Here is a 27,717-nt window from a genome sequence, read left to right as displayed (position 1 = left end):
TGCTTTGATCGTTTTGGAACTTTTGGAGCGAAGAGTCTGTTTTTGACATTTTTAGGATGTAAAGAAAAAGTGTTTGAGTTTTTTTCACTAAACGTTTCGGTGTCTTTCCCGCCATGGAAACCTTTCTGCTGCTGCTATACTGCATTTTTGCAAAATATAGTTGCCAAAGACTTTTATTCACGCGTTCTCTCGCTAAGAGAACTCAGGATTGTGCAAGTTTACACAGAATAAGATAGGATTGTGCACGTTTTTATCAAAGGCACTACAGTATTTTGCCTCTATGCATTAGGAGCTGATTTGTGCAAGATAAGTGTTGAGTACTAGCTACAAATTTTGCAAAACAGCAAGAAATGACCGCCCCTAGCTGGCGGGACGATATGTGCACTAAGGACAGTATTGCTAAAGTATTATGCTAAAAGAGTTTTGCTGAATTAAAGTGGGCCCGCAATCCTCGCTAAAGAAAATTCTGCCAAAGTAAATGGGATTGATGTTTCCCTCCAGTTGAATGTAGGTTATCAAGGGCTGTTTAGCAAGTTTGTGCACTAAGAGTTAAAGTTTGCACTGTCCCCGGATTGATGATTATACTGTATTGCATAAAGTCAATTAGACTGTAAGCTCCTCGGAGCAGGGACTCCTCGTCCTTAATGTTACTTTTATGTCTGAAGCACTTATTCCCATGACCTGTTATTTATATTATCTGTTATTTATTTGATTACCACATGTATTACTACTGTGAAGCGCTATGTACACTAATGGCGCTATATAAATAAAGACATACAATACAATACAATAAAGTGTCCGGCAAAGAGAGTTTTACAGAAGAAAGTGGGTCAAATTTCCCAGCTAAAACCGAGCTTGCAAAGTAATAGGGACTGTTCTGCAAAAGGTTTCCTGCCAAAAGACAATGTGGCAAGGGAAAATTGTGGATCGGAGCAATCAAAGGGCCGTGCCTGCATGAGCGTGGCGCGAAAGTATAACCACGCCTATTCGGGACTGTCCGACGACAGTCTGATGAGAGAGAGAGCAAAGTCCGTCCCTAGTGATTTCGATAGAGGAGGAGACTAATGCTGCTAAGAGAAAAGCGCATTGGGGTAACTGTGATAGTAAACCAGCGACGTCTCTGCCCCGCCTCCCCCTGCCTCCCGATCGCGGACGCTGGCTCGCCTGCATGTGCATGAAATCGCTCATGCTTGACCAGGTGAGCATCAGCGTCCGTGCGGCTCAGCGCTGCTCCACGTTCTATGGACGCAGCCTAAGTTTAGCTGGGGAGGGCTGGCAGCCTGAGAGCAGGAAAAATATAGAGATATAAATAATCCTGGTTCAGGACAATAGCACTGATACAAAAAACAGGTCGCATTTTTTTATCGGACATTAAAAAATGACCTTCACTGCTTAGTGAATCCCGCTTTTGGCTTCATGTCTTATAGCACGATAAAAAAAATGCATTGTCGGATGCAAAAGCAAAGTTTTTATCACTGTTGTGAATAGGCCCCATAGACTTACACAGATACACACACATACACAGACGTATACAGATACAGGCACACATACACACCATGCTATATTTGTGTATATCTGAGTGTTTTTACCATCACGTTTTAAGTTATGGTGGGTAAAAAAGGCAACAAGAAACCTCCACCGTATTGCATATAGCAAATAAAAAGATCACTTGTGAGCACATTCACATGTCTTAGGCTGAGTCCATAGGGACGTCAGCCGTGCGGAGGCGCGCTGAGGCTGAGGGAAAGAGGGTGCTTTCCCTGGCGGGTCCGGGGGCGTGTCTGGGGGGCGGGCCAGTGACGTCACAGAGCTGGTTCGCCCTAATTGAACCGCTCACGTGACCGGCCCTGCGCTCCCCTCAGCGTGCAAATTTAAATCTGACTGTCTTCTCCGCCTCCGCACGCCTGCGGAAGCGTGGGCGAGCCCCTGCTAAAACCGCTCTCATTGCGGCTGCAGGGGCTCCCTGGTAAGCGTGAGTGGGGCTCAGCGCGGGTCAGCGGATAAGCACTGACCATGCCCTCTGCCTTAGGCAGGTCTGCAACCCTGCCTTTCACCATTATTCCCAGCATACAGTGCTTCCACTGCAGCAAGGGATTCTGGGAAATTACATGCAAATGAGAACACAATGTGTGTTTTTATATACAGTATATCAGGCTGTTTTCTATGCCTCCCTACCCTCTCAGCTGCTGAATCAACCTCGTTAGAGACCTATTGTTTTGTGATAAAAGGGACAACCTCCCCCTCCTCTCCCCCCCCCCTCCAGTGTGCTGCGCTGTGTCACTGCATGCGAGACGTAGGGGGAGTGGGGGGATCCGGGGTTTCCACCTCTCACACATGTCCTGGGTTCTGCTCATGTTATTGAAATTCAGAGGTTTTAGAATATATGTCTTTGGGGGTCATTAAATATGGCTCCTGATTACACCGCTCCCATCATATTCATCGCTGCAGTGCTCCTGGGCCTGACAAGCTAACTACTGTATCTCAGATTATGAAACAAACATTACCGGTATCGTAGAAGGTGTTGGAGGGCTGACTGCTTCCCCTCAATACCGGAATGTGTTACCTGTGTGTGTGTCCAGTGCGGTGTCAGCTGATGTGTGTCCTGTGCGGTATCACCTGATGTGTGTGTGTGTGTCCTGTGCGGTATCACCTGATGTGTGTGTGTATCCTGTGCGGTGTCATCTGATGTGCGTGTGTGTCCTGTGCGTTGTCATCTGATGTGTGTGTGTCCTTTGTGGTGTCATCTGATGTATGTGCGTGTCCTGTGTGGTGTCATCTGATGTGTGTGTGTCCTATGCGGTGTGATCTGATGTGTGTCCCCTATGCGGTGTGATCTGATGTGTGTGTCCTGTGCGGTGTCAGCTGATGTGTGTGTGTGTGTGTCCTGTGCGGTGTGATCTGATGTGTGTGTGTGTCCTGTACGGTGTCAGCTGATGTGTGTGTGTGTGTGTCCTGTGCGGTGTCATCTGATGTGCGTGTGTGTGTCCTGTGCGTTGTCATCTGATGTGTGTGTGTCCTTTGTGGTGTCATCTGATGTATGTGTGTGTTCTGTGTGGTGTCATCTGATGTGTGTGTCCTATGCGGTGTCAGCTGATGTGTGAGTGTCCTGTGCGGTGTCAGCTGATGTGTGAGTGTCCTGTGCGGTGTCAGCTGATGTGTGTGTGTGTGTCCCCTGTGCGGTATCACCTGATGTGTGGCCTATGCGGTGTGATCTGATGTGTGTGTGTGTCCTGTGCGGTGTGATCTGATGTGTGTATGTCCTGTGTGGTGTGATCTGATGTGTGTGTGTCCTGTGCGGTGTGATCTGATGTGTGTGTCATGTGCGGTGTGATCTGATGTGTGTGTGTCCTGTGCGGTGTGATCTGATGTGTGTGTATGTCCTGTGCGGTGTGATCTGATGTGTGTGTCCTGTGCGGTGTGATCTGATGTGTGTGTGTGTCCTGTGCGGTGTCAGCTGATGTGTGTGTGTGTCCTGTGCGGTGTCATCTGATGTGCGTGTGTGTCCTGTGCGGTATCACCTGATGTGTGTGTGTCCTGTGCGGTGTCATCTGATGTGCGTGTGTGTCCTGTGTGGTGTCATCTGATGTGTGTGTCCTGTGCGGTGTCACCTGATGTGTGGCCTATGCGGTGTGATCTGATCTGATGTGTGTGTCCTGTGCGGTGTGATCTGATGTGTGTGTCCTGTGTTGTGTGATCTGATGTGTGTCCTGTGCGGTGTCAGCAGATGTGTGTGTGTGTGTCCTGTGCGGTGTGATCTGATGTGTGTGTGTCCTGTGCGGTATCACCTGATGTATGTGTGTGTCCTGTGCGGTGTCATCTGATGTGTGTGTGTGTCCTGCGCGGTATCACCTGATGTGTGTTCGGTGCGGTGTCAGCTGCAGTGTGTCACTCTCTCTTGACCAGCCGTCCGCCACTCAGCTGACCAGCCGCCTCCACCCAAACAAACAACTACCACTGACTCAAAGTTTGGAACAAAACCGGCCAGCGCTTTATTTCAAACAAGGACCTAAACCAGTCCGGCCTGGTCTAGTAACCTTCCAACTAACTGGCACCAGTCTGCATGTGCCTTGGTGCCCACTCCATGGGGCGCTGCCCTTCACCTGCTGGAGAAGACATCAAACATCGCCCCAGCCACAAGGTCCCTGGGATCCTGGCATATCCGCACTATCTGTACCCACCTATATCAGTAGGTGTATATCTGTACTCACCTATATCAGTAGGTGTATATCTGTACCCACCTATATCAGTAGGTGTATATCTGTACCCTACCAATATCAGTAGCAACACAGCTCCCCAGTTGGACCCCAGCACAGAGCTGTGACATACACAAACCACCTTCAGACCTACATCTCCTCACGCTGGGTCCTTCCTGCGCACCGCGGACATTCTTAAATCCTGGTAGGGAGAAAGTGGGGGGTTTGGGGTGAGGGGACTTCTCACTATATTTATCCCTCCCCACCTTTCTGCCTCCCTCTCTTTACCTTCCCTCTCTCTGCCCCCTCTCTGTATCTCTCTCTTTCCCTTTCTCGCTTCTCTCTCGCCCTCTCTCGTTATCTCTCTCTCTGTCTTTTCTGTCTGTAGAATCCAATTAATGTGGAGCGGTGGAACAAATCAAAGCAGAGAGAGAATGAAGTGGCAGAGAGAGGAGATGTGCCAGCAGAATAGCCCCCGTACCCCCGAAACAGTGTGCTACACCCCCTGTACTCTGCACAGTGCTCCCCCTCATTGGGAGGCAGCACCCATATCTGGGGTGGGGGGGGGCTCCGCTCTGCATTCATACACAGCACTCTGCACTTGTACACAGCATTCTGCCCACACACACAAAGGGTTCTGCACACACACAGTGTTCTGCACTTGTACACAGCATTCTGCACCCGCACACAGCGTTCTGCACTCACACACAGCGTTCTGCACACAGTGTTCTGCACTTGTACACAGCATTCTGCACCCCCACACAGCGTTCTGCACACAGTGTTCTGCACTTGTACACAGCATTCTGCACCCCCACACAGTGTTCTGCACACAGTGTTCTGCACTCACACAGCGTTCTGCACTCACACACAGCTTTCTGCACTCACACACAGCGTTCTGCACTCAAACACAGCGTTCTGCACTCAAACACAGCGTTCTGCACTCAAACACAGCGTTCTGCACTCAGCACTCAGACACAGCGTTCTGCACACACACACAGCGTTCTGCACTCACACACAGCGTTCTGCACTCACACATAGGGTTCTGCACTCACACACAGCTTTCTGCACTCACACACAGCGTTCTCCACTCACACACAGCGTTCTGCACTCACACACAGCGTTCTGCACTCACACACAGCGTTCTGCACTCACACACAGCGTTCTGCACACACACACAGCGTTCTGCACTCACACACAGCGTTCTGCACTCACACACAGCGTTCTGCACTCACACACAGCGTTCCGCACTTACACACAGCGTTCTGCACTCACACACAGCGTTCTGCACTCACACACAGCGTTCTGCACTCATACACAGCGTTCTGCACTCCTCATACTTCTAGAAACTTGCAGAGCATTGCTCCATGAACACATCTCCAGCAGAGTATTGTTTCATCACCTGGTATCGCTATACAATTTCAACCCCCCAGTATATATATATATATATATTGTGTAGAATCCAATGCACAGCCGGCACACCATATGCAAGTAAATAAGTTTTGGTGCTTATCCCATAAAGCAATAACAGACCATACGATACCGGTTGCAACACGACATCAAGGGACAGCACGCAGGTAAGTAAATCAAAAATGTTCTATATTTGATAGAAGACACAAAAACCGACGTTTCGGTCCCCCAGTGGGACCTTTCTCAAGGTGGTGCACCACCTTGAGAAAGGTCCCACTGGGGGACCGAAACGTCGGTTTTTGTGTCTTCTATCAAATATAGAACATTTTTGATTTACTTACCTGCGTGCTGTCCCTTGATGTCGTGTTGCAACCGGTATCGTATGGTCTATATATTGTGTATATATCTGTAGGGGTGTTCTAGTTTCCCCGCTGTACCTCAGCTGCAGGGTGCAATCACGGGAGGTGCTGTGAGGGAGCGTTCGGAGGTTCCGCGGCGGCCCGATAGCACAGGGCGCCGCCATGTTGTTGGGCATTGCGCAATACTCAGGCGTGACCAGGAGGGCACCGGAGGAGCACGGGGAGAGGTAGTGTGTGTGCAGGGGGTCAGTGACCCACCTGCGTAGGCCAGATTTCCCCTCAGGCCCAGTGCAGACCCTGAGTCACCATTAGCTTGTGGTGCTGCAGGGACAGCCATAGAGAGAGAGAGATATTCTATTCCCTTACTGTAGTAGCAGATAGGGACACAGTGTTTCCGGAGCTGCGGTGTGTGAACAGTGGTTTGGGCTCAAGCTGCTGGACATTACCAACTCGTGAGAGACTACGCTGGATCGGCGGATCCTTTTTGAAGTCTGTTGCCGGCTGCTGGAGTAGCCGGAAGGTATTTAATAAGTGCACCAACACCGGTACCATCAGGCGCTGATCCCGCCTTGGAGGAGAGTTCTTTGGGGTCACTGGGTTGAGTGACCAAGGGACTGAGTATACATTGGACACGGTGTGGGGTGCACGCAGTGGTGGGAAGTGACATTACTCAATGAGGAGAGTGGCCAGGCCACTGGTGTATATTACTGAATATCAGCTATTCCTATACGGTACTATATGTGTTTTATCTCTAATAGGTGTAAGCTAAGGTTATGCAATTACGTATTAGTAAAAGGTTACAACGTTGAGGCTTGTTATCATTATTCTTACCTAGGGGAATCTCACTTATTGGGGATCCTGGGTAAGTGGAGGCGCTGCCAAGGACCTAATATTACCCCAGGCTCCCAGTTAGCGGAGGCCCAGATCTCACTGATCCAGCAGGTACATACAGCACCAGTAGTCTCTCTATATCAGCAGGAAAGAGGGCTACATATCTATATATTGTGTATATATCTATATATTGTATGTGTATATACATTACAACCCTGCTGCTTACGTACAGGCAACAAGAAATCCCAGAGGATGACACTATGAAAGGGTCTCCTCAGCACTCCGCCAGCAGAGTAAAAACAGGCAATATTATTGTTACAAAAATTAACACATGATAAAAAAATTGTGGGTGATGTTTCGGGCACAACAAGCTCTTTGTTCCAGCTACACACACAGGGTGACACTAGATGGTACACACACAGGGTGACAGATGATACACATACAGGGTGACACACAAACCACACACCAGATGATACAGACACACACAGGATGATACACACATAGGATGATACATACGCAGGGTGACCAACAACCACTGTAATACACAGGGTGAAATACAAACAAGGTAAAACACACGCAGACTGATACACGCACACAGGGTGACACACAGAATGATACAGACAGGGAGACAGAATGATACACTTACACAACTGATACACACACAGGGTGACACAGAATGATGCACATACACAGGGTGACACACAGGATGAAACAGACACACAGGGTGACACGCACTCACACATAGGGCGATGCACAAACACGCATGATGATACCAAAACACATCAAGGATATTACAGGCACACAGGGTGATACACACAGTAACAGGGTGATACACACACACCCCGGGTGATACCGACACACACACAAACCTGGTGATACACACATGGGGTGACACACACACACAGGGTGATACACACCTGGGGTGACACACACACAGAGGGAGGTATACACATGGGGTGACACACAGGGTGATGCACATATGGGATGACACACACAGGGTGATACACACAGGGGTTGACACACACAGACACATGGGGTGACATACTCAGACATGGTGATACACACACACACAATGGATGATACACACACACATGGGGTGACATACTCAGACATGGTGATACACACACACAAATGATGACACACACACACACACACACACACACACACACACACACACACACACACACACACACACACACACACACACACACACATGGGGTGACATACTCAGACATGGTGATACACACACACAATGGATGATACACACACCTCAATCTCCACCACATTCAGCTAGGAATGCCATAGAGATAGGGAGACACTGACAGAAGCAGAGCTGCAGGAGAGAGGGGTAGTGAGAGAGAGAGAGGGGAGGGGGGAGATACTGACAGAAAAGCAGAGCTACCGAGACCTAGAGAAACACTGACAGAGAGAGAGCGACACAAGGTGAAAGAGAGAGAGAGAGAGGAGACACAAGGTGAAAGAGAGAGGGGACACAAGGAGAGACAGAGAGGGGAGAGAGGGACATACAGCAGGGAGAGAGACGGGAGTGGGAGGGGGAGAGAGGGACACAGAGGGAGAGACATAGGGACAAAGGGAGAGAGAGACAGGGAGACATCAGTATGTCACCAGAGCTGTGAAAAGAGACACCCCCACACCATGTGACACTGTGGGGAGCTCAGGATTTGGGGTCACGACTCACTAATGATTTGGGGTCCAAATTGGATTCGCAGATCCGGAGCAGACACACGATGTGACATAATGTGACAAGGACACAAGGTAATGTGTGTATGTCAGTGTGTGCACAAGGTGTGTGTAATGGTGTATACCACTGTATTTGTCAGTAATTGCACAGGGTGTGTGTAATTGTGGATGTGTATTTTGTGGTTTGTATGGTATCAGTGTGTGTGTGTGTGTGTGTGTGTGTGTGTGTGTGTGTGTGTGTGTGTGTGTGTGTGTGTACAGTATGTGTCACTGCTGGTATCAGTGTGTGTGTGTACAGTATGTACTGTACAGTATGTGTCACTGCTGTGTGTCTGTATGTACAGTATACTATGTCAGTGTGTGTCTATATGTCATTGGGTATATTGCTGTGTTTTCTGTCATTGTATATGTAAATTTGTGGTTTGTACAGTTGGTGTCAGTATACTGCATGTCCTTGTGAGTTAGCATGGGTGTCTGTATATGTAAATGTCATTCTATGCCAGTGTGTGTCTGTGTGTGTGTGTGTATATATTTATACTTGTGTGTATACATATGACATTGTCTTTCAGTGTGTGTCTGTTTGCTGTCTCAGTGTGTATATGTGTAAGTGTATTCTTGCGTGCACAGTATGCAGTGTGTAACACAAGGACAAGTAAGACTGTGTGTCATTGCATGTTACTTGGGCGGTACATGTGTTGTGTGTGTATTATTGGGTGTCACAGATGAACAGGCCATGTGGTAGTGTGTGTGTTTGTGTGTGTGTGTACCATGATGCATAACATCCTGATATATTCTGCGGTCAGGAGATCACCCTACATTACATATAAACCCAGGACTGTCTGAGCCTGTCCCTGATAATCTGCGATCAGGAGGTCACCCTACATTAGATATAAACCCAGGACTGTCTGAGCCTGTCCCTTATAATCTGCAATCATAGTGTCATGTTTATGGAGTGGTACACGGAGTTATATAACACGTGTATAATTATATATAATAAGATGTATCAGGTTCAGACTTAAACGTGTGATCGTGGACTGTCTCTTTCCTCGCGTCCTGCTGCCTGCAGACAGATAGGGCTAAGTCCATGCTGCCGCAGACCGCACGGAGGCGTCCGCGCGCGGCGCGGTCACATTGCCTTAAGGCATTGATCGCGCCCATAGACCGCGCACGTGACAGCAGGAGGGGGCGCGCGTTGCGCGAGGAATCAGTTGAAACTGACACGCCCCGACGGCGTGTCTAGCATGTCCAAAAAATGCACCCGCTTCACGCGGGTGATGTCACGGACGCGCAGGCCGAAGGCTGTATGGACTCAGCCTAGGATGATGGGGAGGGGGGCGAGAGTCAGGGGCATATTCATTGACCTGGGATATAGGTCCCAAGTTAAATAATGCAGCAAGACGCAGCTCTCTGCCTCAGAAGCGGGTTTGCAGGTACTGCTCTGTGCTGTGTGTGTATGATGACTCCCTCTGGCTGGAGGTGGTTGTGACAGGCCTGTCCCCTGAACACTGAGCTGATTGTACAAGGCTGTGTGCTAAGGGGGTGAGGGGAGCAGCAGCAGCTGACATGGACTGTGATGACAGCTGTAAGGAGACACAAGAGAAGACAGGTGTAACCAAAGAGAGGAAAACCCTGCGCATGTGTGCAGAGAGAGCAGTGTGTGTGCAGAGTGGGAGCTGTGTGTGACAGGGAGGTGTGCATGTGTGTGCAGAAAGCGAGATAGCTGTGCTTGTGTGGAGAGGGGGCAGTGCATGTACTGTATATGCAGAGAGCTGTGTACAAGATTGCTGGGAGGTAGCAAGGAGCTGCGTGGGCTCTGGAGGTAGGTGTTTGTATGGTGACAGAAGCTATGCATGGGGAGGTGACAGCCTGTATATCTGCATGGTATGTTCATCTGTACATTGTGTGTTTGTTATCTATATGGTACGTATATCTGTACAGTGTGTATTTGTAGGGTATGTATATCTGTACAGTGTGTGTATCTGTATGGTGTGTATATCTACATAGTATGTGTACATCTGTAGGGTATGTATAATTGTACATCATATATATATCTGAATGGTATGTATATTTGTACAGTGTGTGTATCGGTATGGTGTGTATATCTACAGTATGTGCGTATCTGTAGGGTATGTATATCTGTACAGTATGTATATCTGTACAGTATGTGGGTATGTGGGTATGTATATCTGTACAGTATGTATCTGTAGGGTATGTATATATGTACAGTATGTGTGTATTGTGGGGTATGTATATCTGTACAGTATGTGTGTATCTGTAGGATATGTATATCTATACAGTATGTGTGTATATGTATGGTATCTATAACTGTACAGTATGTGTGTATATGTACAGTAGGGTATGTATATCTATACTGTATGTGTGTATCTGTAGGGAATGTATATTTGTACAGTATGTTTATATCTGTACAGTGTGTATCTATAGGGTATGTATATCTATACAGTATGCGTGTATATCTGTACAATGTGTGTGTATCTATACAGTATGTGTGTATCTGTAGGGTATGCATATCTGTATAGTATGTGTGTATCTGTACAGTATGTATGTATATCTGTACAGTATCTGTGTATCTGTACAGTGTGTATATTTATACAGTACGCATATATCTGTATGGTATATGTGTATCTGTAGGGTATGTATATCTGTACAGTATGTGTGTATCTGTAGGGTATGTATATCTGTACAGTATGTATATATCAGTACAGTGTGTGTATATCTATACAGTATGTGTGTACCTGTATGGTATGTGTGTATCTGTAGTGTATGTATATCTGTACAGTGTATGTATATCTGTACATTATGTGTATATCAGTACAGTGTGTGTATCTGTAGGGTATGTAGATATGTAGAGTGTGTGTATCTGTGTGGTGTGTGTATATATATTCACTGTATAACTGCATGTGTAATGTGTGTAATGTGTGTGTGTGTGTGTGTACATATATATACAGTAGCATATCGTCTATTAATCCGCTGTCATTATATGAAGAGAAGGGAGAAGGTGTGTGCTGCCCGGGGCTGTTTTTTTCCTCACCCGTTGCTAGATGTATATGATATATATTTAGACGTTATCTCATATCTCGTTTCTATATTACACCTCTGTGTGTGTGTTATAGGATGCGAGTGTTTATAATGACATTGATTGAATAGCAGCTATTTGTGTTACATTTTTTAATACAAATTGTTAACATAGTGACACAATGAGCGGGGTAATGTAGTACTGTCCCAGCCCCACACACACAATGCGCCCACTCACCTGAGTCAGGTGCGGTCAGCATGGGACACAGTGTGTGAGGGGTCAGGACACAGTTAGAGGGGTCAGGATACAACGTGTGAGGGGTCATGACACAGCGTGTGAGGGGTCAGGATACAGCGTGTTAGGGGTCAGGAGACAGCTTGTGAGGGGTCAGGATACAGCGTGTGAGGGGTCAGGACACAGCGTGTGAGGGGTCAGGATACCGCGTGTGAGGGGTCAGGACACAGCGTGTGAGGGGTCAGGACACAGCGTGTGTGGGGTCAGGACACAGCGTATGAGGGGTCAGGACACAGCGTGTGAGGGGTCAGGACACAGCGTGTGAGGGGTCAGGACACAGCTTGTGAGGGGTCAGGACACGGCGTGTGAGGGGTCAGGACACAGCGTGTGAGGGGTCAGGACACAGCGTGTGAGGGGTCAGGACACAGCGTGTGAGGGAGCAGGACACAGCGTGTGAGGGGTCAGGATACCGTGTGTGAGGAGTCAGGACACAGCGTGTGGTCAGGATACAGCGTGTGAGGGGTCAGGACACAGCGTGTCAGGGGTCAGGACACAGCATGTGAGGGGTCAGGATACAGCGTGTGAGGGATCAGGACACAGTGTGTGAGGGGTCAGGACACAGTGTGTGAGGGGTCAGGACACTGTGAGGGGTCAGGATACAGAGTGTGAGGGGTCAGGACACAGCGTGTGAGGGGTCAGGACAAAGTGTGTGAGGGGTCAGGACACAGCGTGTGAGGGGTCAGGACACAGCGTGTGAGGGGTCAGGATACAGCATGTGAGGGGTCAGGACACAGTGTGTGAGGGGTCAGGACACAGTGTGTGAGGGGTCAGGACACAGTGTGTGAGGGGTCAGGACACTGTGTGAGGGGTCAGGATACAGAGTGTGAGGGGTCAGGACACAGCGTGTGAGGGGTCAGGACAAAGTGTGTGAGGGGTCAGGACACAGTGTGTGTGAGGGGTCAGGACACTGTGTGTGTGAGGGGTCAGGATACAGAGTGTGAGGGGTCAGGACACAGTGTGTGAGGAGTCAGGATACAGCGTGTGAGGGGTCAGGACACAGCGTGTGAGGGGTCAGGATACAGCGTGTGAGGGGTCAGGACACAGTGTGTGAGGGGTCAGGACACAGTGTGTGAGGGGTCAGGATACAGCGTGTGAGGGGTCAGGACACTGTGTGTGAGGGGTCAGGATACAGCGTGTGAGGGGTCAGGACACAGTGTGTGAGGAGTCAGGATACAGCGTGTGAGGGGTCAGGACACAGTGTGTGTGAGGGGTCAGGATACAGAGTGTGAGGGGTCAGGACACTGTGTGTGTGAGGGGTCAGGATACAGCTTGTGTGGGGTCAGGACACAGCGTGTGAGGGGTCAGGATACAGCGTGTGAGGGGTCAGGACACAGTGTGTGAGGGGTCAGGACACAGTGTGTGAGGGGTCAGGATACAGCGTGTGAGGGGTCAGGACACTGTGTGTGAGGGGTCAGGATACAGTGTGTGAGGGGTCAGGACACTGTGTGTGAGGGGTCAGGATACTGTGTGTGAGGGGTCAGGATACAGCGTGTGAGGGGTCAGGACACTGTGTGTGAGGGGTCAGGATACTGTGTGTGAGGGGTCAGGATACAGAGTGTGAGGGGTCAGGACACTGAGTGTGAGGGGTAAGAACTTGGTGTGAGGGGTCAGGACACAGAGTGTGAGGGGTCAGAACTTGGTGTGAGGGGTCAGGACACAGAGTGTGAGGGGTCAGAACTTGGTGTGAGGGGTCAGGACCCAGAGTGTGAGGGGTCAGAACTTGGTGTGAGGGGTCAGGACCCAGAGTGTGAGGGGTCAGAACTTGGTGTGAGGGAGTCACTGGGCTGGGATCAGGAGGATATAAGATAATTTCTCTTTTCTCTTAGGTTGTTACCAGGCCTTCTTACAATGCCCCCCCACATCTTTCTCCTGTGGCTCTGCCTCGGACTGATGGGGGGTCTCGGGGAGTCTGTGTTTCCCGATGAAACTGTGCCTGTCAGCATTGCTGGAGCTGAGTGTGAGTGTTTCAGCCGGGGAAGTGACCCTCCTCCCATCCTTCTGTCTCTCATTTTCTCTCTCTGTTTTGCTGTCTTCTTCTCTCCCCCGCCCTCCCCCTCTCTTTTTCTCTCTCTTCTCTCCCCCTGCCCTCCCCCCTCTCTTTTTCTCTCCTCTCTCCCTACCCTCCCCCTCTCTCTTCTCTCTCCCTGCCCTCCCCTCTTTTTCTCTCTGTTTTGCTGTCTTCTCTCCCCCTGTCCCCCCCTCTTTTTCTATCTTCTCTCCCCGTGCCCTCCCCTATCCTTTTCTCTCTCTTCTCACCCTCTCTCCCCTATCTTCCTTTTTCCGCTGCCCTCTCTCTTTCACCCCTCCTCTCTCTCTCTCTCTCTCTCTCTCTCTCACTTTCTCCCTGCCTCCCTCCCTCAGATCTGCCGGGGTACCCTGTGTTTTTGGGGAAGGGTCCCGCTCCTATACCTGAGAGGGGGAGAGACCGTCTGAGCATCCAGAGAATGCTAAAGGTGAACAGGACGCTGTACATCGGTGACAGGTGAGACTGGTGGGACAGCAGTGTCACCAGGGGGGGACAGGTGAGTCCAGGAGGGGGGGGGGCAGCAGTGTCACCAGGTGGGGGGGGGGACAGGTTACTGACACGTGCTGCCTCATTAACGTGGTCATTATTCCCTGCAGGGACGCTCTCTATCAGATCCTGCTAGACTCAACTCCTGGTGGAGAACTGCAGTATCACAAGGTGAGTGTGAGGGGGATGTGAGTGTGAGGGTAATGTGTGAGGGGGATGTGAGTGTGAGGGTAATGTGAGTGTGAGGGTAATGTGTGAGGGGGATGTGAGTGTGAGGGTAATGTGAGTGTGAGGGGATTGTGAGTGTGAGGGTAATGTGTGAGGGGGATGTGAGTGTGAGGGTAATGTGAGTGTGAGGGTAATGTGAGTGTGAGGGGATTGTGAGTGTGAGGGTAATGTGTGAGGGGGATGTGAGTGTGAGGGTAATGTGAGTGTGAGGGTAATGTGAGTGTGAGGGGATTGTGAGTGTGAGGGTAATGTGTGAGGGGGATGTGAGTGTGAGGGTAATGTGAATATGAGGGTAATGTGAGTTTGAGGGGGATGTGAGTGTGAGGGTAATGTGAGTGTGAGGGGGTGTGAGTGGGATATGAGTGTGAGGGGGATTATGAGTGTGAGGGGGATTATGAGTGTGAGGGGGATTATGAGTGTGAGGGGATTGTGAGTGTCAGGGGATTGTGAGTGTGAGGGGGATGTGAGTGTGAGGGGGATGTGAGTGTGAGGGGGGTGTGAGTGTGAGGGGGATGTGAGTGTGAGGGGGATGTGAGTGAGCGGGGGAGCACTGTCCATCCTATAAGACACTACAGGACATGGGGTGCACCCATTAACTAATGTGCAGAAGTTACAGGGGCTTCTGACATGGAAGAGAGAGGGGGCTCCACATTTTATAAGGGGTGTGGGCGTCCCTCTCACTCAATAGGGGGATCTCTCTGACGTAATGGCTGGTCTTTTCATTCTTCTTTCTTTTTACACAGAAATTGACATGGAAATCCAATCACCACGACATTAACGTGTGCCGCATGAAGGGAAAGCAGGAGGTGGGGATCAGACCACGCCCCTCACAGTCTGACCACGCCCTCGCGGTCTGACCACGCCCTCGCGGTCTGACCACGTCCTCACGGTCTGACCACGCCCCTCACAGTCTGACTACGCCCTCGCGGTCTGACCACGCCCCTCACAGTCTGACCACGCCCCTCACAGTCTGACCACGCCCTCGCGGTCTGACCACGCCCTCACAGTCTGACCACGCCCTCGCGGTCTGACCACGCCCTCACGGTCTGACCATGCCCTCACGGTCTGGCCACGCCCCTCACAGTCTGACCACGCCCCCACTGTCTGACCACGCCCATTCTCTTTCTGACTACACCTTTCTGACCCCTCCCTTTGCTCTGTGACCATGCCCCTCGCAACTCATTGTCACCTGTCACACTCACCTTGTCACCGTCACACTCACCTCGTCACCTCTCTGCCCACAGGACGAGTGCAGGAATTTTGTGAAGGTTCTTCTGGTGCGAGACAACCGGACTCTGTTTGTGTGCGGAACCAACTCTTTCAACCCGGTGTGCGCGGATTACAGTGTACGGAGACCCCTGCAATACTGCACCCCTTCACCCACAGTGCACCCCCAAACACCCCCCAATACTGCACCCCTCACACACACATTGCACCCCCAAACACCCCCCAATACTGCACCCCTCACACACACATTGCACCCCCAAACACTGCATTCCCCCACACAGAACCAGTGCTGCATCTCTCACATCCACTTTTATTGCTTATCGAGCACTCTATCACACATTCTCTCCCTCGCAGGGTAACGCTCTTAAGCAGGTTGGGGACACTCTATCTCTCTTAGGCTGAGGCAGGTCGGGACACTCTGTCTCTCTCTCTCATGCTGTCTCTCTCACACCGTCTCTTTCTTAGACTGACTCTCTGGTGCAGGTCGGGGACACTCTGTCTCTCTCTCATGCTGTCTCTCTCACACCGTCTCTTTCTCAGACTGACTCTCTGGTGCAGGTCGGGGACACTCTGTCTCTCTCTCTCATGCTGTCTCTCTCACACCGTCTCTTTCTCAGACTGACTCTCTGGTGCAGGTCGGGGACACTCTGTATCTCTCTCATGCTGTCTCTCTCTCATGCTGTCTCTCTCACACCGTCTCTTTCTCAGACTGACTCTCTGGTGCATGTCGGGGACACTCTGTCTCTCTCTCATGCTGTCTCTCTCACACCGTCTCTTTCTCAGACTGACTCTCTGGTGCATGTCGGGGACACTCTGCCTCTCTTTCTCATGCTGTCTCTCTCACACCGTCTCTTTCTCAGACTGACTCTCTGGTGCAGGTCGGGGACACTCTGTCTCTCTCTCTCATGCTGTCTCTCTCACACCGTCTCTTTCTCAGACTGACTCTCTGGTGCATGTCGGGGACACTCTGCCTCTCTTTCTCATGCTGTCTCTCTCACACCGTCTCTTTCTCAGACTGACTCTCTGGTGCAGGTCGGGGACACTCTGTCTCTCTCTCATGCTGTCTCTCTCACACCGTCTCTTTCTCAGACTGACTCTCTGGTGCAGGTCGGGGACACTCTGTCTCTCTCTCATGCTGTCTCTCTCACACCGTCTCTTTCTCAGACTGACTCTCTGGTGCAGGTCGGGGACACTCTGTCTCTCTCTCATGCTGTCTCTCTCACACCGTCTCTTTCTCAGACTGACTCTCTGGTGCAGGTCGGGGACACTCTGTCTCTCTCTCATGCTGTCTCTCTCACACCGTCTCTTTCTCAGACTGACTCTCTGGTGCAGGTCGGGGACACTCTGTCTCTCTCTCATGCTGTCTCTCTCACACCGTCTCTTTCTCAGACTGACTCTCTGGTGCAGGTCGGGGACACTCTCAGTGGGATGGCAAGGTGCCCGTATGATCCCAAACATGGAAACGTGGCTCTGTTTGCAGGTAAAGAGGCTGCAGAGGAATGACACAGACAGTCAGGGAGACGGACATATAGAGACAGACAGACGGAGACACACTGACAGATTGATAGAGAGACAGACAGACGGAGACACACTGACAGATTGATATAGAGACATGCATAACCAGATCCGTCTACCAATGTAACACAGCTTTCCTCTCACTCCTCCTCTCTCCCCCCTCTATTTCTCTCCTCCTTCCATCTCTTCCTCCCCTCTCCATCTTCCCCCCTTCCTTCCTCTCACTCCCCCCCCCCTTCCTCTCACCCCCTTTCCCCGTCTCAGATGGGATGCTCTTCACTGCGACAGTAACAGATTTCCTTGCGATAGACGCCGTTATATACCGCAGTCTGGGGCCGCGTTCGGCTCTGCGCAGCGTCAAACACGACTCCAAGTGGTTCAAGGGTGAGAACCCACAGGGCAACCCTGGCACAGGCACCCACCCACTGTGGGGCATCCTCACCCATCCCCACAGTACCACCAAACCCATAATTCTGAAGGACTTGGGGTGAGGGAGGGGTGATAAAGAGGTGGTAGTGGGTAGGTGGAAAATAGATGGGTGGTGGGTTGTAGCTGGTAGACAGCAGTGGGTTGGTGCAAGTGGGTTCTGGCTTTGTTTGTTGGGTGTCTCTGACCCTCCTCTCTCTCCAGAGCCGTATTTTGTCCACTCTGTGGAGTGGGAAGACCACGTGTATTTCTTCTTCAGGGAGATCGCAATGGAGTTTAACTACCTGGAGAAGGTGCACCCCCCCCCCTCCACCATATCTGTAACTGCCCTTACCCCTGTGTGTCCAACTTCCCCCCATCTGTCTAACTGCCCCCCCCCTATTTGTCCAACTGTCACCATTACTCTAATTGCCCCCCATCAATCTAACTGTCCCCCTTCTGTCTAATTGCTCCTCATTTGTCCACCTGTCCCAATCAGGCAACCCCCCAACACTATCCCTGTATTAACCTCCTCTGCTACTGTATGTAACTCTCCCCCTCCCTCTTCTCCCCCACAGGTGATGGTGTCCCGTGTTGCACGTGTGTGTAAGAGTGACATGGGGGGGTCTCCACGTGTGCTGGAGAAGCAGTTCTCATCCTTCCTGAAGACTCGTCTCAACTGCTCGGTCCCGGGAGATTCTCACTTTTACTTCAATGTCATCCAATCAGCCAGCGGAGTCCTGAGCCTGGGGGGGAGGCACCTCGTGTTCGCTGTCTTCTCCACACCTCCCAACAGGTGAGGGACCTAATGAGAGGACAGGGGGAGAATGGGGGGGGAAGGGGCCCATGATAAGTGAGGGCCCCCATAAAAGGATGAAGCTCTGCCACTTGTGGTTCAATTTTGCCCCCTGCCCACAGTATTCCTGGCTCTGCCCTCTGTGCCTTTGACATGGAGCAGGTGGCATCTGCGTTCAGAGGGCGTTTCCGGGAGCAGCGCACGCCCGACTCTGTGTGGACACCCGTCCCTGAGGAGCTGGTGCCGCGGCCGCGGTGAGTGTGTTTGCGCAGTGAGCACCCTGACCTAGGAACACATCAACAACATGATAATAACATGCTAACTGCACACAAAGAACATACTGTCTACATACCAATTGCACACTGAGTATCGACCAAAAACACATTATGAACATATACCACGTTGAGATCACATAGAACTCACAACAAAAACTTGGGAACCCCCCCCCCCCCCAAGAACATGGTAAAAATACACTAACAACATGCTTAGTAATAATTATCCCCTGAAAAAGAGTCTTTCCTTCCCCCTCCCTGGTAACAAATCTCCTCTCTTTGTAATGTGTCTCACTCCGATAATGTTTCTTCCCCCCTAATAATGTCTCCCCTGTCCCAGATAATGTCTCTCCCCTGTCCCAGATAATGTCTCTCTCCCTCCCTGAAAAAATCCCCTCCCCCTGTTAAAGTCTCCCGCTCCCCCCAGCCCGGGCTGCTGTGTCGGACCCCCCCTGCCCTATAACACGTCTCGAAGTCTACCTGACGAGGTTTTGAGCTTTGTGAAATCGCACCCCCTCATGGAGGAGTCCATCCCCTCTGTGGGGAACTCGCCCTGGATCACACGGACCCTGACACGGTGAGAGGGGCAGAAACTGGGAGGTATACCCCTCAGGGGCAGGGACTGGGTGGATATACCCCCCTCCCAAGGAGAGGAACTGAAGGGATATACCCCTCCCCCAAGGACAGGAACAGAAGGGCTATATTCCCCTCCTTCAAGGGCAGGACCTGGAGGGATATACCCCTCAAAGGGTGGGGACTGGAGGGATATACCCAACCCAAGGGCAGCAACTGGAGGGATATATATTCCCCCAGGGGCAGGAACTGGAGGATCTACCCTCATCCCTGGAGCATGAACTGTCTCAGAGTCATGAGTCCTTCAGCATCAGAGGCTAGTCAGGGTCAGGGATCGATGAGGTCAGTGGATCCTTCAGGACCAGAGGTCACCCAGTAACACGTGCCTCTCCCCAGGGATCAGCTGACACACATGGCTGTGGACATGTCCTGTGGAGCCCACGGGAATCAGACCATCCTGTTCCTCAGCTCAGATTCAGGGACTGTCCTCAAATTCCTGCTGGTCCCTCCAGCGGGTGGAGCCAACATGGGCAGCGCAGCCAATCAGAGTGTCCTACTGGAGGAGCTGCAGACATACCCCGCTGACAGGTATGTGATATATACATGTACACTGCTCTGCGTGTTATAGATATGTTACCCCATAAGTTATAGAAATGTTACAATGGCATGGTATAGATATGTTACGCCGTGTGTAATTGAAATGTTACTCTGCGTGTTATAGATATGTAACTCTTTGTGTTGTAGAAATGTTACTCTGCGTGTTATATATATATATCTTTTAGATATAGATATAACATGCCAACGCAACATATTATTTTGCGTATTATATCAATGTTACTCAAAGTGTTATCAATAACTTACTCTGGCACGTTATAGATACATTACTCCACAGGTTTTATGTGTCACTCCGCACATTAGCGTTATGTTACTCTGGCATGTTATAGATATATTACTACATTACTCCACAGGTTATATATATATATATATATATATATATATATATATATATATATATATATATATATATATATATATATATATATATAAGACACACAAAAGATGCCGCAGTCAAATCACCCCTGTCTGACTAAATACTCAGTGAACCAAAGGTTAGGGTAAAGAGTAACCCTCTGGTGGTGCTACCGACCCAAAGGGAATATATAACACAGAAAAGGGAAAAGTAGGGTCAAAAAGGTGCACTCAAACACTGTATAATGAAAAATAGAAAAAAATTGGACTTTATTAGCAAAGAGTATAAAAAACACATAAAACAGACCCACACAGATCATATAACAAATCGCTGTGTGACACAACGTTGAAACACCAGAGAGGTACAATAGGTCTGGTAAGAACCAAAACAAAATAAAAATATGTTATTGCAAAGAATCTTTGCTCATTACCTTTGAGCTCTGCATCTCTGGGGATTTAACATGAGTGCTATTAGTGCACTATTTTACTGTTCTCTCCTGCTGGTTATTCCTTATGTGCAGCCTAGTTCTGGCATCAGTTTACAGATTTGACTTGCAGCACATTATAGGGTCAAATTTTTATTCATTTTCAGCTGTGTATCTTACCATCTTTCACCATTACTAAGAGGTTTATGTATATTTATTATATATATTTTCTGTGGTCTGGATTTAGTTACCATTCATATTGATTATTATCTTTTGCATTGGATCGGCCGATCTTAGTCACACTACTGGGGGAAAAATTATTTTTTCCCCTGGTTTTGTTATAGTATTTTTGCAATAACATATTTTTATTTTGTTTTGGTTCTTACCAGACCTATTGTACCTCTCTGGTGTTTCAACGTTGTGTCACACAGCGATTTGTTATATGATCTGTGTGGGTCTGTTTTATGTGTTTTTTATACTCTTTGCTAATAAAGTCCAATTTTTTTCTATTTTTCATTATACAGTGTTTGAGTGCACCTTTTTGACCCTACTTTTCCCTTTTCTGTGTTATATATATATATATATATATATATATATATATATATATATATATATATATATATATATGTCACTCCGCACATTAACGATATGTTACTCTGGCATATTTTAGATATGTTACTCTGGCATGTTATAGATCTGTTACTCCACCTGCTATAGCTTTGCTACAGTGTGTGGTATAGAAATGTTACTACCCATGTTATAAATATGTTATTTTGGGTTATAGATGTGTTACTCTGGCATGTTATTGATATGTTACCGTGTGTTTTATAGCTATGTTACTTTGCCTGTTAAAGATGCTACTCTGGCATGTTATGGCTACATTACTCCACGCGTTTTATATATGTTACTCCGCGCAGTATAGATGTTACTCTGGCATGTTATAGATGTGTCACTCCATCTGTTATAGACATGTTATTTGATGTGCTATAGCTATGTCTGTACAATATGTTGATGGCTCATTTGCCAGTGACGGCTCCGCTTGTAATCACGCATCTTAGTGTCTGCCATTGTGTATGTGTGTGCACGTGTGTCAGTATGCATGTTAGTGTCTCTGTATGTCTGTATGTCTGTAGTGCTGTCCCCCACGCTGAGCCCACTCTTTGTGCAGGTGTGGTGGAGAGGAGGAAATGCAAAGGATTCTGGGTATGGAGCTGGATAAGGAGTCGGGGTCCCTGATCCTTGCGTACCCCAGCTGTGTGGTGAAGGTACCCCTCGCCCGCTGCCAGAGGCATGATGGCTGCATCAGGTGAGGGCTTTGTGTGCCCACAGATATACCACCCTACCAGATAAACCACCAGCTATATCACAGCCATTATATTACCACCTACACCACCTCCACTAGATATACCACCAGAATTACCACCTCTACCAGCTACACCACCTCCACTAGATATACCACCAGAATTACCACCTCTACCAGCTACACCACCTCCACTAGATATACCACCAGAATTACCACCTCTACCAGCTACACCACCTCCACTAGATATACCACCAGAATTACCACCTCTACCAGCTACACCACCTCCACTAGATATACCACCAGAATTACCACTTCTACCAGCTACACCACCTCCACTAGATATACCACCAGAATTACCACCTCTACCAGCTACACCACCTCCACTAGATATACCACCAGAATTACCACCTTTACCAGCTACACTACCTCCACTAGATATACCACCAGAATTACCACCTCTACCAGCTACACCACCTCCACTAGATATACCACCAGAATTACCACCTCTACCAGCTACACCACCTCCACTAGATATACCACCAGAATTACCACCTTTACCAGCTACACTACCTCCACTAGATATACCACCAGAATTACCACCTCTACCAGCTACACCACCTCCACTAGATATACCACCAGAATTACCACCTCTACCAGATATACAAGATGTACCAACTCCACCTGATATAGAACCTCCATTAGTAGTACCACCCCCACCAGGTATACCACCTTCAACAGGTATACAAGCTCCACCTGATATACCAGCCCCTCACATCACCTAGTGACGTGGGATCTTTTCAGAAAAGGACTCGTGACCCATAAGTCAGTTAATTGATGGCATCTGAAATGGTTACCCTGACATTTGACATACAAGGTTGGATGGCTGAGGGACCTCATGAAGTCTGATGTTAGTGGGTTGGCTTTGGTCCTTGTGATGCAGCCCATGCTCTGCATCCATCTGTGTGTCCCTTTCTCCCCAGAAGCTGTCTTGGCACACGGGACCCTTACTGCGCCTGGGACCCCGAGAGCAGCCGCTGCGTCTTCACCCCACGTGGTGTCAGGTACAGCAGGCTTGTCACTGCATGTGTGTGACACGGGGGCACTGTGACAGAGACCCTCCTACTGTATCTGTATGTTCCTCCTACCAATTAGATTGTAAGCTCTTTGGAGCAGGGAATCCTCTTCTGAAATGTTACTTTTATGCCAGAAGCACTTATTCCCATTACCTGTTATTTGTATTATTGTTTATTTATATGATTGTCCCGTGTATTACTACTGTGAAGTGCTACGTACATTAATGGCGCTATATAAATAAAGACATACATACATACATACACATATATATATATATATATATATATATATATACATATGCATGCATGCATGCATACACACACACACACACACACACACACACACACACACACACACACACACACACACACACACACACACACACACGTGGAAGCAGTTTAATAAAAGTAGTGATACAGTGTCTGATCTTGGAGAGCTCAGTATATTAAGCTTTGAGGCAGAGCTCAGGGGACTGGATTGTAGACAGATATAAGGAATATTCTCGCTGTAATGACAGGAAGGAGAGGCTCCCAAAGAGAATTGTAAGTTTGTAAATGGAAAGAAGTAGGGATACTGGGTACCCCTAACTACTATAAGTGTGGACCCTATATACATAGATCCTCTCCTCGCTGCTCCATCCCAGTAGATTGGGAGCTGTTTAGGCTTATCTCCCCCTCCCCCCCCCCCCTTTTTGTGTTTACGTCAGTTACACTGACCCCTTTCACTCTCGGCCCCTGGAAAAACACATGCACAGGACATTCTCACCCCTTTCGTTATTTTACAGGGCCCAATATGAGCAGGACCTGGGGGGAGAACGGACAGTGCACCTTGGGGACTGTGAGGGTAAGTGAAACAGTCCTGTGCCCCACCACACGACTCCAGTGTCCCTCTGCCCCCCCCTATGTCCCTCTAAGTCCTGTGTCACTCTGACCCCTTGGGTCCCTCTGTAACTTCAGTATTACTCTGAATCCCATGTCTCTCTGTCCAATGTCACTCTAAACGCCTTGTCCTTCTGACCCCTTGTGTTCCCCAGGCCTGGTGACCCAGAGCTTCGTGGAGCAGCAGAACGGGGAGGTGTCTGTGAATGTGCTGGTAGTTTCCTCGGTGGCAGCCTTTGTAGTGGGAGCTGTGTTGTCGGGGCTTGGTGTGTGCTGGGTGAGCTCTCAGCGTGGCACGAAGATGCAGTGCAGAAACCGGGAGACGGACACAGGTCTGATCCATGGGGGGACTGTGCGGAGCGTGAGTCGAGGAGGGCAGTTGAGTCGGCTGGAGCAGGATCCACTACTAACCTCTCTGATGCAGCACGGCTGGAACCCGGGACGCAGCAAGGAGCATGCGGGCATCCCCCCCACCCCTGAACAGACCCCCCAACAGCACAAGAGGGGCCTCGGCACCCAGGACTACCTCACCCCTCCCCTGCAGGACCCCTCCATCATCCTCTTGCACTCTGAGACCCCCCCAGTGACATCCACACATCTCCATCCCGAGAGCCAGGGGCAGGATCCTCAGGACCCCTGCTATCTACCGCAGCACAGGGAGGAGAGTCATTACCTGCGCCAGCATGGGAAAGAACCACTCTACCTGCCCCAGCATGGGGAGGAGACTCGCTATCTGCCCCAGCATGGGAATGAGACTCGCTATCTGCCCCAGCATGGGGAGGAGACTCACTATCTGCCCCAGCATGGGGAAGAGACTCGTTATCTTCCCCAGCATGGGGAGGAGACTCGCTATTTGCCCCAGCATGGGGAGGAGACTCGTTATTTTACTCAGATTGGGGAGGACCCTCGTTATCTGCCCCAGCATGGGGAGGAGCCTCGCTATCTGCCTTCACAGGGGGAGGAGACAGACTATCCTCCCATACAGGGACATGAGCCCCGTTATTTGCCCCTGGACCTGCCTCCAACCTCGTGGCCGTGCACCGAGCGCAGACGTGTAGTTTCAGCTCCCACATGTGAGAGGTTTCACCAGCCCCCCCATTGCAGCCCTCCGCGACCCCCCCACCTGAAGAGAAACCTGACCTTTAACAGCGGAGAGAGCTGGCCCCACCCCCCAGAAACCCTCTACATGCGACGGAGTGGAACCCCTGGCACAGACTTTAGACTCCTGCTACAGTTTGGGATGTCACGGACTCCCACAGCACAGTGACAGGGAGTATGTCATATGTACCCAGAGACCCCGCAGTGTAGTGACTGTGAGCACAGATTACCCCTCTGAAGACATCATGTGATGTAGGAAGGGGTGGGGTTTGGAGGACAGTGCCTCATGAGGACATCTAATTCCCCTGTGATGGGGGCTTGATCCTGCAGGAAAAATGAGATAGGGAGGATCTTTCCTTGGGTGGAGGTGGAGGTTCTGCCTTGGATGGGGGATCTCCTTGGATGGGGGGGTCTCTCCTTAGATGGAGGGAATCTCTCCTTGGGTGAAGGGGTCTCCTTGGAAGGATTGGTCTCTCCTTGGATTGGGGCAGGGGTGTCTCTCTTTGAATGGGTTGGTCTCACCTTGGATGGGTTGGTCTCTCTTTGGATGGGGGGAATCTCTCCTTGGTTGGGAAGGTTGCTCCTTGGATGGAGGATCACTTCTTGGGTTGGGTGGAGGGGGTCTCCCTGAAGCCCCCCAGATCTGCCAAGCACAATATGTTCAGATAATCCTTTTAGTACCTGCTGGTTTTATAAACGTTCTGTGAATGGGACGGGAGCAGTATATATATACTTATATTTGTGTGTGTGTGTGAGACGAAGAGGGATAGTGGGGTGGGGGGGGGGGGTACAGTGTGTGTATGAGGAACAGTGTGTTTATTGGGGGCGGGTCCCTTTTTTGACCATCTCTCTCTTGTCTGCTCATAACACAAACTGCAGACGTGTCATAACCCTTCCATTCCAACACGTAACAGACACATACACTGCTACTAGCACACACACACACTCTTACTAATATACACACTGCTCCTACATAACACACACCTTCTCTCAGACACAGACACACACACACACATACCTACCTTCCCTCTCCTGCGTTCGTGAAGGGAGGAGCTGCTGTCTTGTATATATGAGTGTGCCTGCGCTCCATCCCGTGACTTTCCATGTGACGTGTACTCTAAGCATGTTCCTGAAAAGCTGCACAGACAATAAACTTCTCTTCTGAGTCTATGTGTGATATTATGTAACTTTGACACGCATGTGCAGTGACATGTAACACATGAGAAGTTATATGGAGCAATAGGAGTTATAGGGAGAGGTTATATGGAGCAATAGGAGTTATAGGGAGAGGTTATATGGAGCAATAGGAGTTATAGGGAGAGGTTATATGGATCAATAGGAGTTATAGGGAGAGGTTATATGGAGCAATAGGAGTTATAGGGAGAGGTTATATGGATCAATAGGAGTTATAGGGAGAGGTTATATGGATCAATATGAGTTATAGGGAGAGGTTATATGGAGCAATAGGAGTTATAGGGAGAGGTTATATGGAGCAATAGGAGGAGTTGCAGGGAGCAGTTATATGGGGCAATAGGAGGAGTTATAGGGAGGGTTATAGGGGGCAATAGGAGGAGTTATAGGGAGGGTTATATGGGGCAATAGGAGGAGCTATAGGGAGAGATAAAGAGAAAAATAAGGTAGCGCTAAAACCAAAACCAATATACAGTAATAAAATACCAAATAGATAAATAGGATTGAAATCCCTAACTACTCACACATATGCAAATAGGGGGCGGCTGCCAAATAACACACTGACCAGCTGGTCACAAAATACCATAGAAAACACAAATACATTGGGCGCCTAAGTGTACTTTAATTAATTAATATGGAGCAGTTATAGGGAGAGGTTATATAAGTTGGTTGGCATAGAGAGCAAAGTCTCCATCTTTGCTGATGATACTAAATTGTGTAAGGTAGTAGAATCAGAGCAGGATGTAATTTCTCTTCAGAAGGACTTGGGGAGACTGGAAACGTGGGCAGGTAAATGGCAGATGAGGTTTAATACAGATAAATGTAAGGTTATGCATTTGGGAAGCAAGAATAAACAGGCGACTTACAAATTAAATGGGGATAAATTGGGGGAATCCTTGATGGAGAAGGATTTAGGAGTGCTTGTACACAGCAATAGTGCCCAGAGTGATGCAGTAGCTGCAAAGGCAAACAAGATCTTATCTTGCATCAAATGGGCAATGGATGGAAGGGAAGTAAACGTAATTATGCCCCTTTACAAAGCTTTAGTAAGACCACACCTTGAATATGGAGTACAATTTTGGACACCACTCCTTAGAAAAGACATTATGGAACTAGAGAGTGCAGAGAAGAGCCACCAAATTAATAAAGGGGATGGACAATCTAACTTATGAGAGGCTAGCTAAATTAGATTTATTTACATTAGAAAAGAGGCGTCTAAGAGGGGATATGATAACTATATACAAATATATTCGGGGACAGTAAAAGGAGCTTTCAAATGGCCGTACAAAGGACTCAGGGGCATCCCTTTAGGTTGGAGGAAAGGAGATTTCACCAGAAAACAAAGGAAAGGGTTCTTTAAAGTAACGGCAGTTAAAATGTGGAATTCATTACCCATGGAGACTGTGATGGCAGATACAATACATTTGTTCAA

At 49.2% G+C, this 27,717-nt stretch overlaps 1 protein-coding gene across 4 annotated transcripts; it reads left to right on the top strand.

Annotated features, from left to right (window-relative positions):
- The first annotated feature begins 8,000 nt into the window (after positions 1-8,000).
- SEMA6B (semaphorin 6B) lies at positions 8,001-26,255 on the top strand. 4 transcript variants are annotated; one of them, XM_075611387.1, is made up of 17 exons: positions 8,001-8,566; positions 13,646-13,776; positions 14,181-14,301; positions 14,442-14,502; positions 15,303-15,365; positions 15,804-15,905; positions 17,176-17,266; positions 17,566-17,685; positions 17,932-18,020; positions 18,285-18,502; positions 18,625-18,756; positions 19,202-19,351; positions 19,744-19,935; positions 21,910-22,047; positions 23,025-23,105; positions 23,903-23,961; positions 24,152-26,255. In XM_075611387.1, exons 2-17 carry the CDS (start codon positions 13,668-13,670, stop codon positions 25,261-25,263), a joined length of 2,838 nt encoding a protein of 945 aa, XP_075467502.1. In that variant the 5' UTR covers positions 8,001-8,566; positions 13,646-13,667; the 3' UTR covers positions 25,264-26,255. The 4 variants fall into 4 exon arrangements, with proteins under 4 accessions (XP_075467502.1, XP_075467501.1, XP_075467500.1 ...); XM_075611386.1 differs by lacking the exon at positions 8,001-8,566 and adding an exon at positions 10,091-10,310 and having other exon boundaries at positions 23,028-23,105; XM_075611385.1 differs by lacking the exon at positions 8,001-8,566 and adding an exon at positions 10,091-10,310.
- The last annotated feature ends 1,462 nt before the right edge of the window (positions 26,256-27,717 follow it).

Source organism: Ascaphus truei, chromosome 8 (genome assembly GCF_040206685.1).
Source record: "Ascaphus truei isolate aAscTru1 chromosome 8, aAscTru1.hap1, whole genome shotgun sequence".
NCBI classification, from domain to species: domain Eukaryota; kingdom Metazoa; phylum Chordata; class Amphibia; order Anura; family Ascaphidae; genus Ascaphus; species Ascaphus truei.
This window is presented reverse-complemented; position numbering and strand designations above follow the sequence as displayed.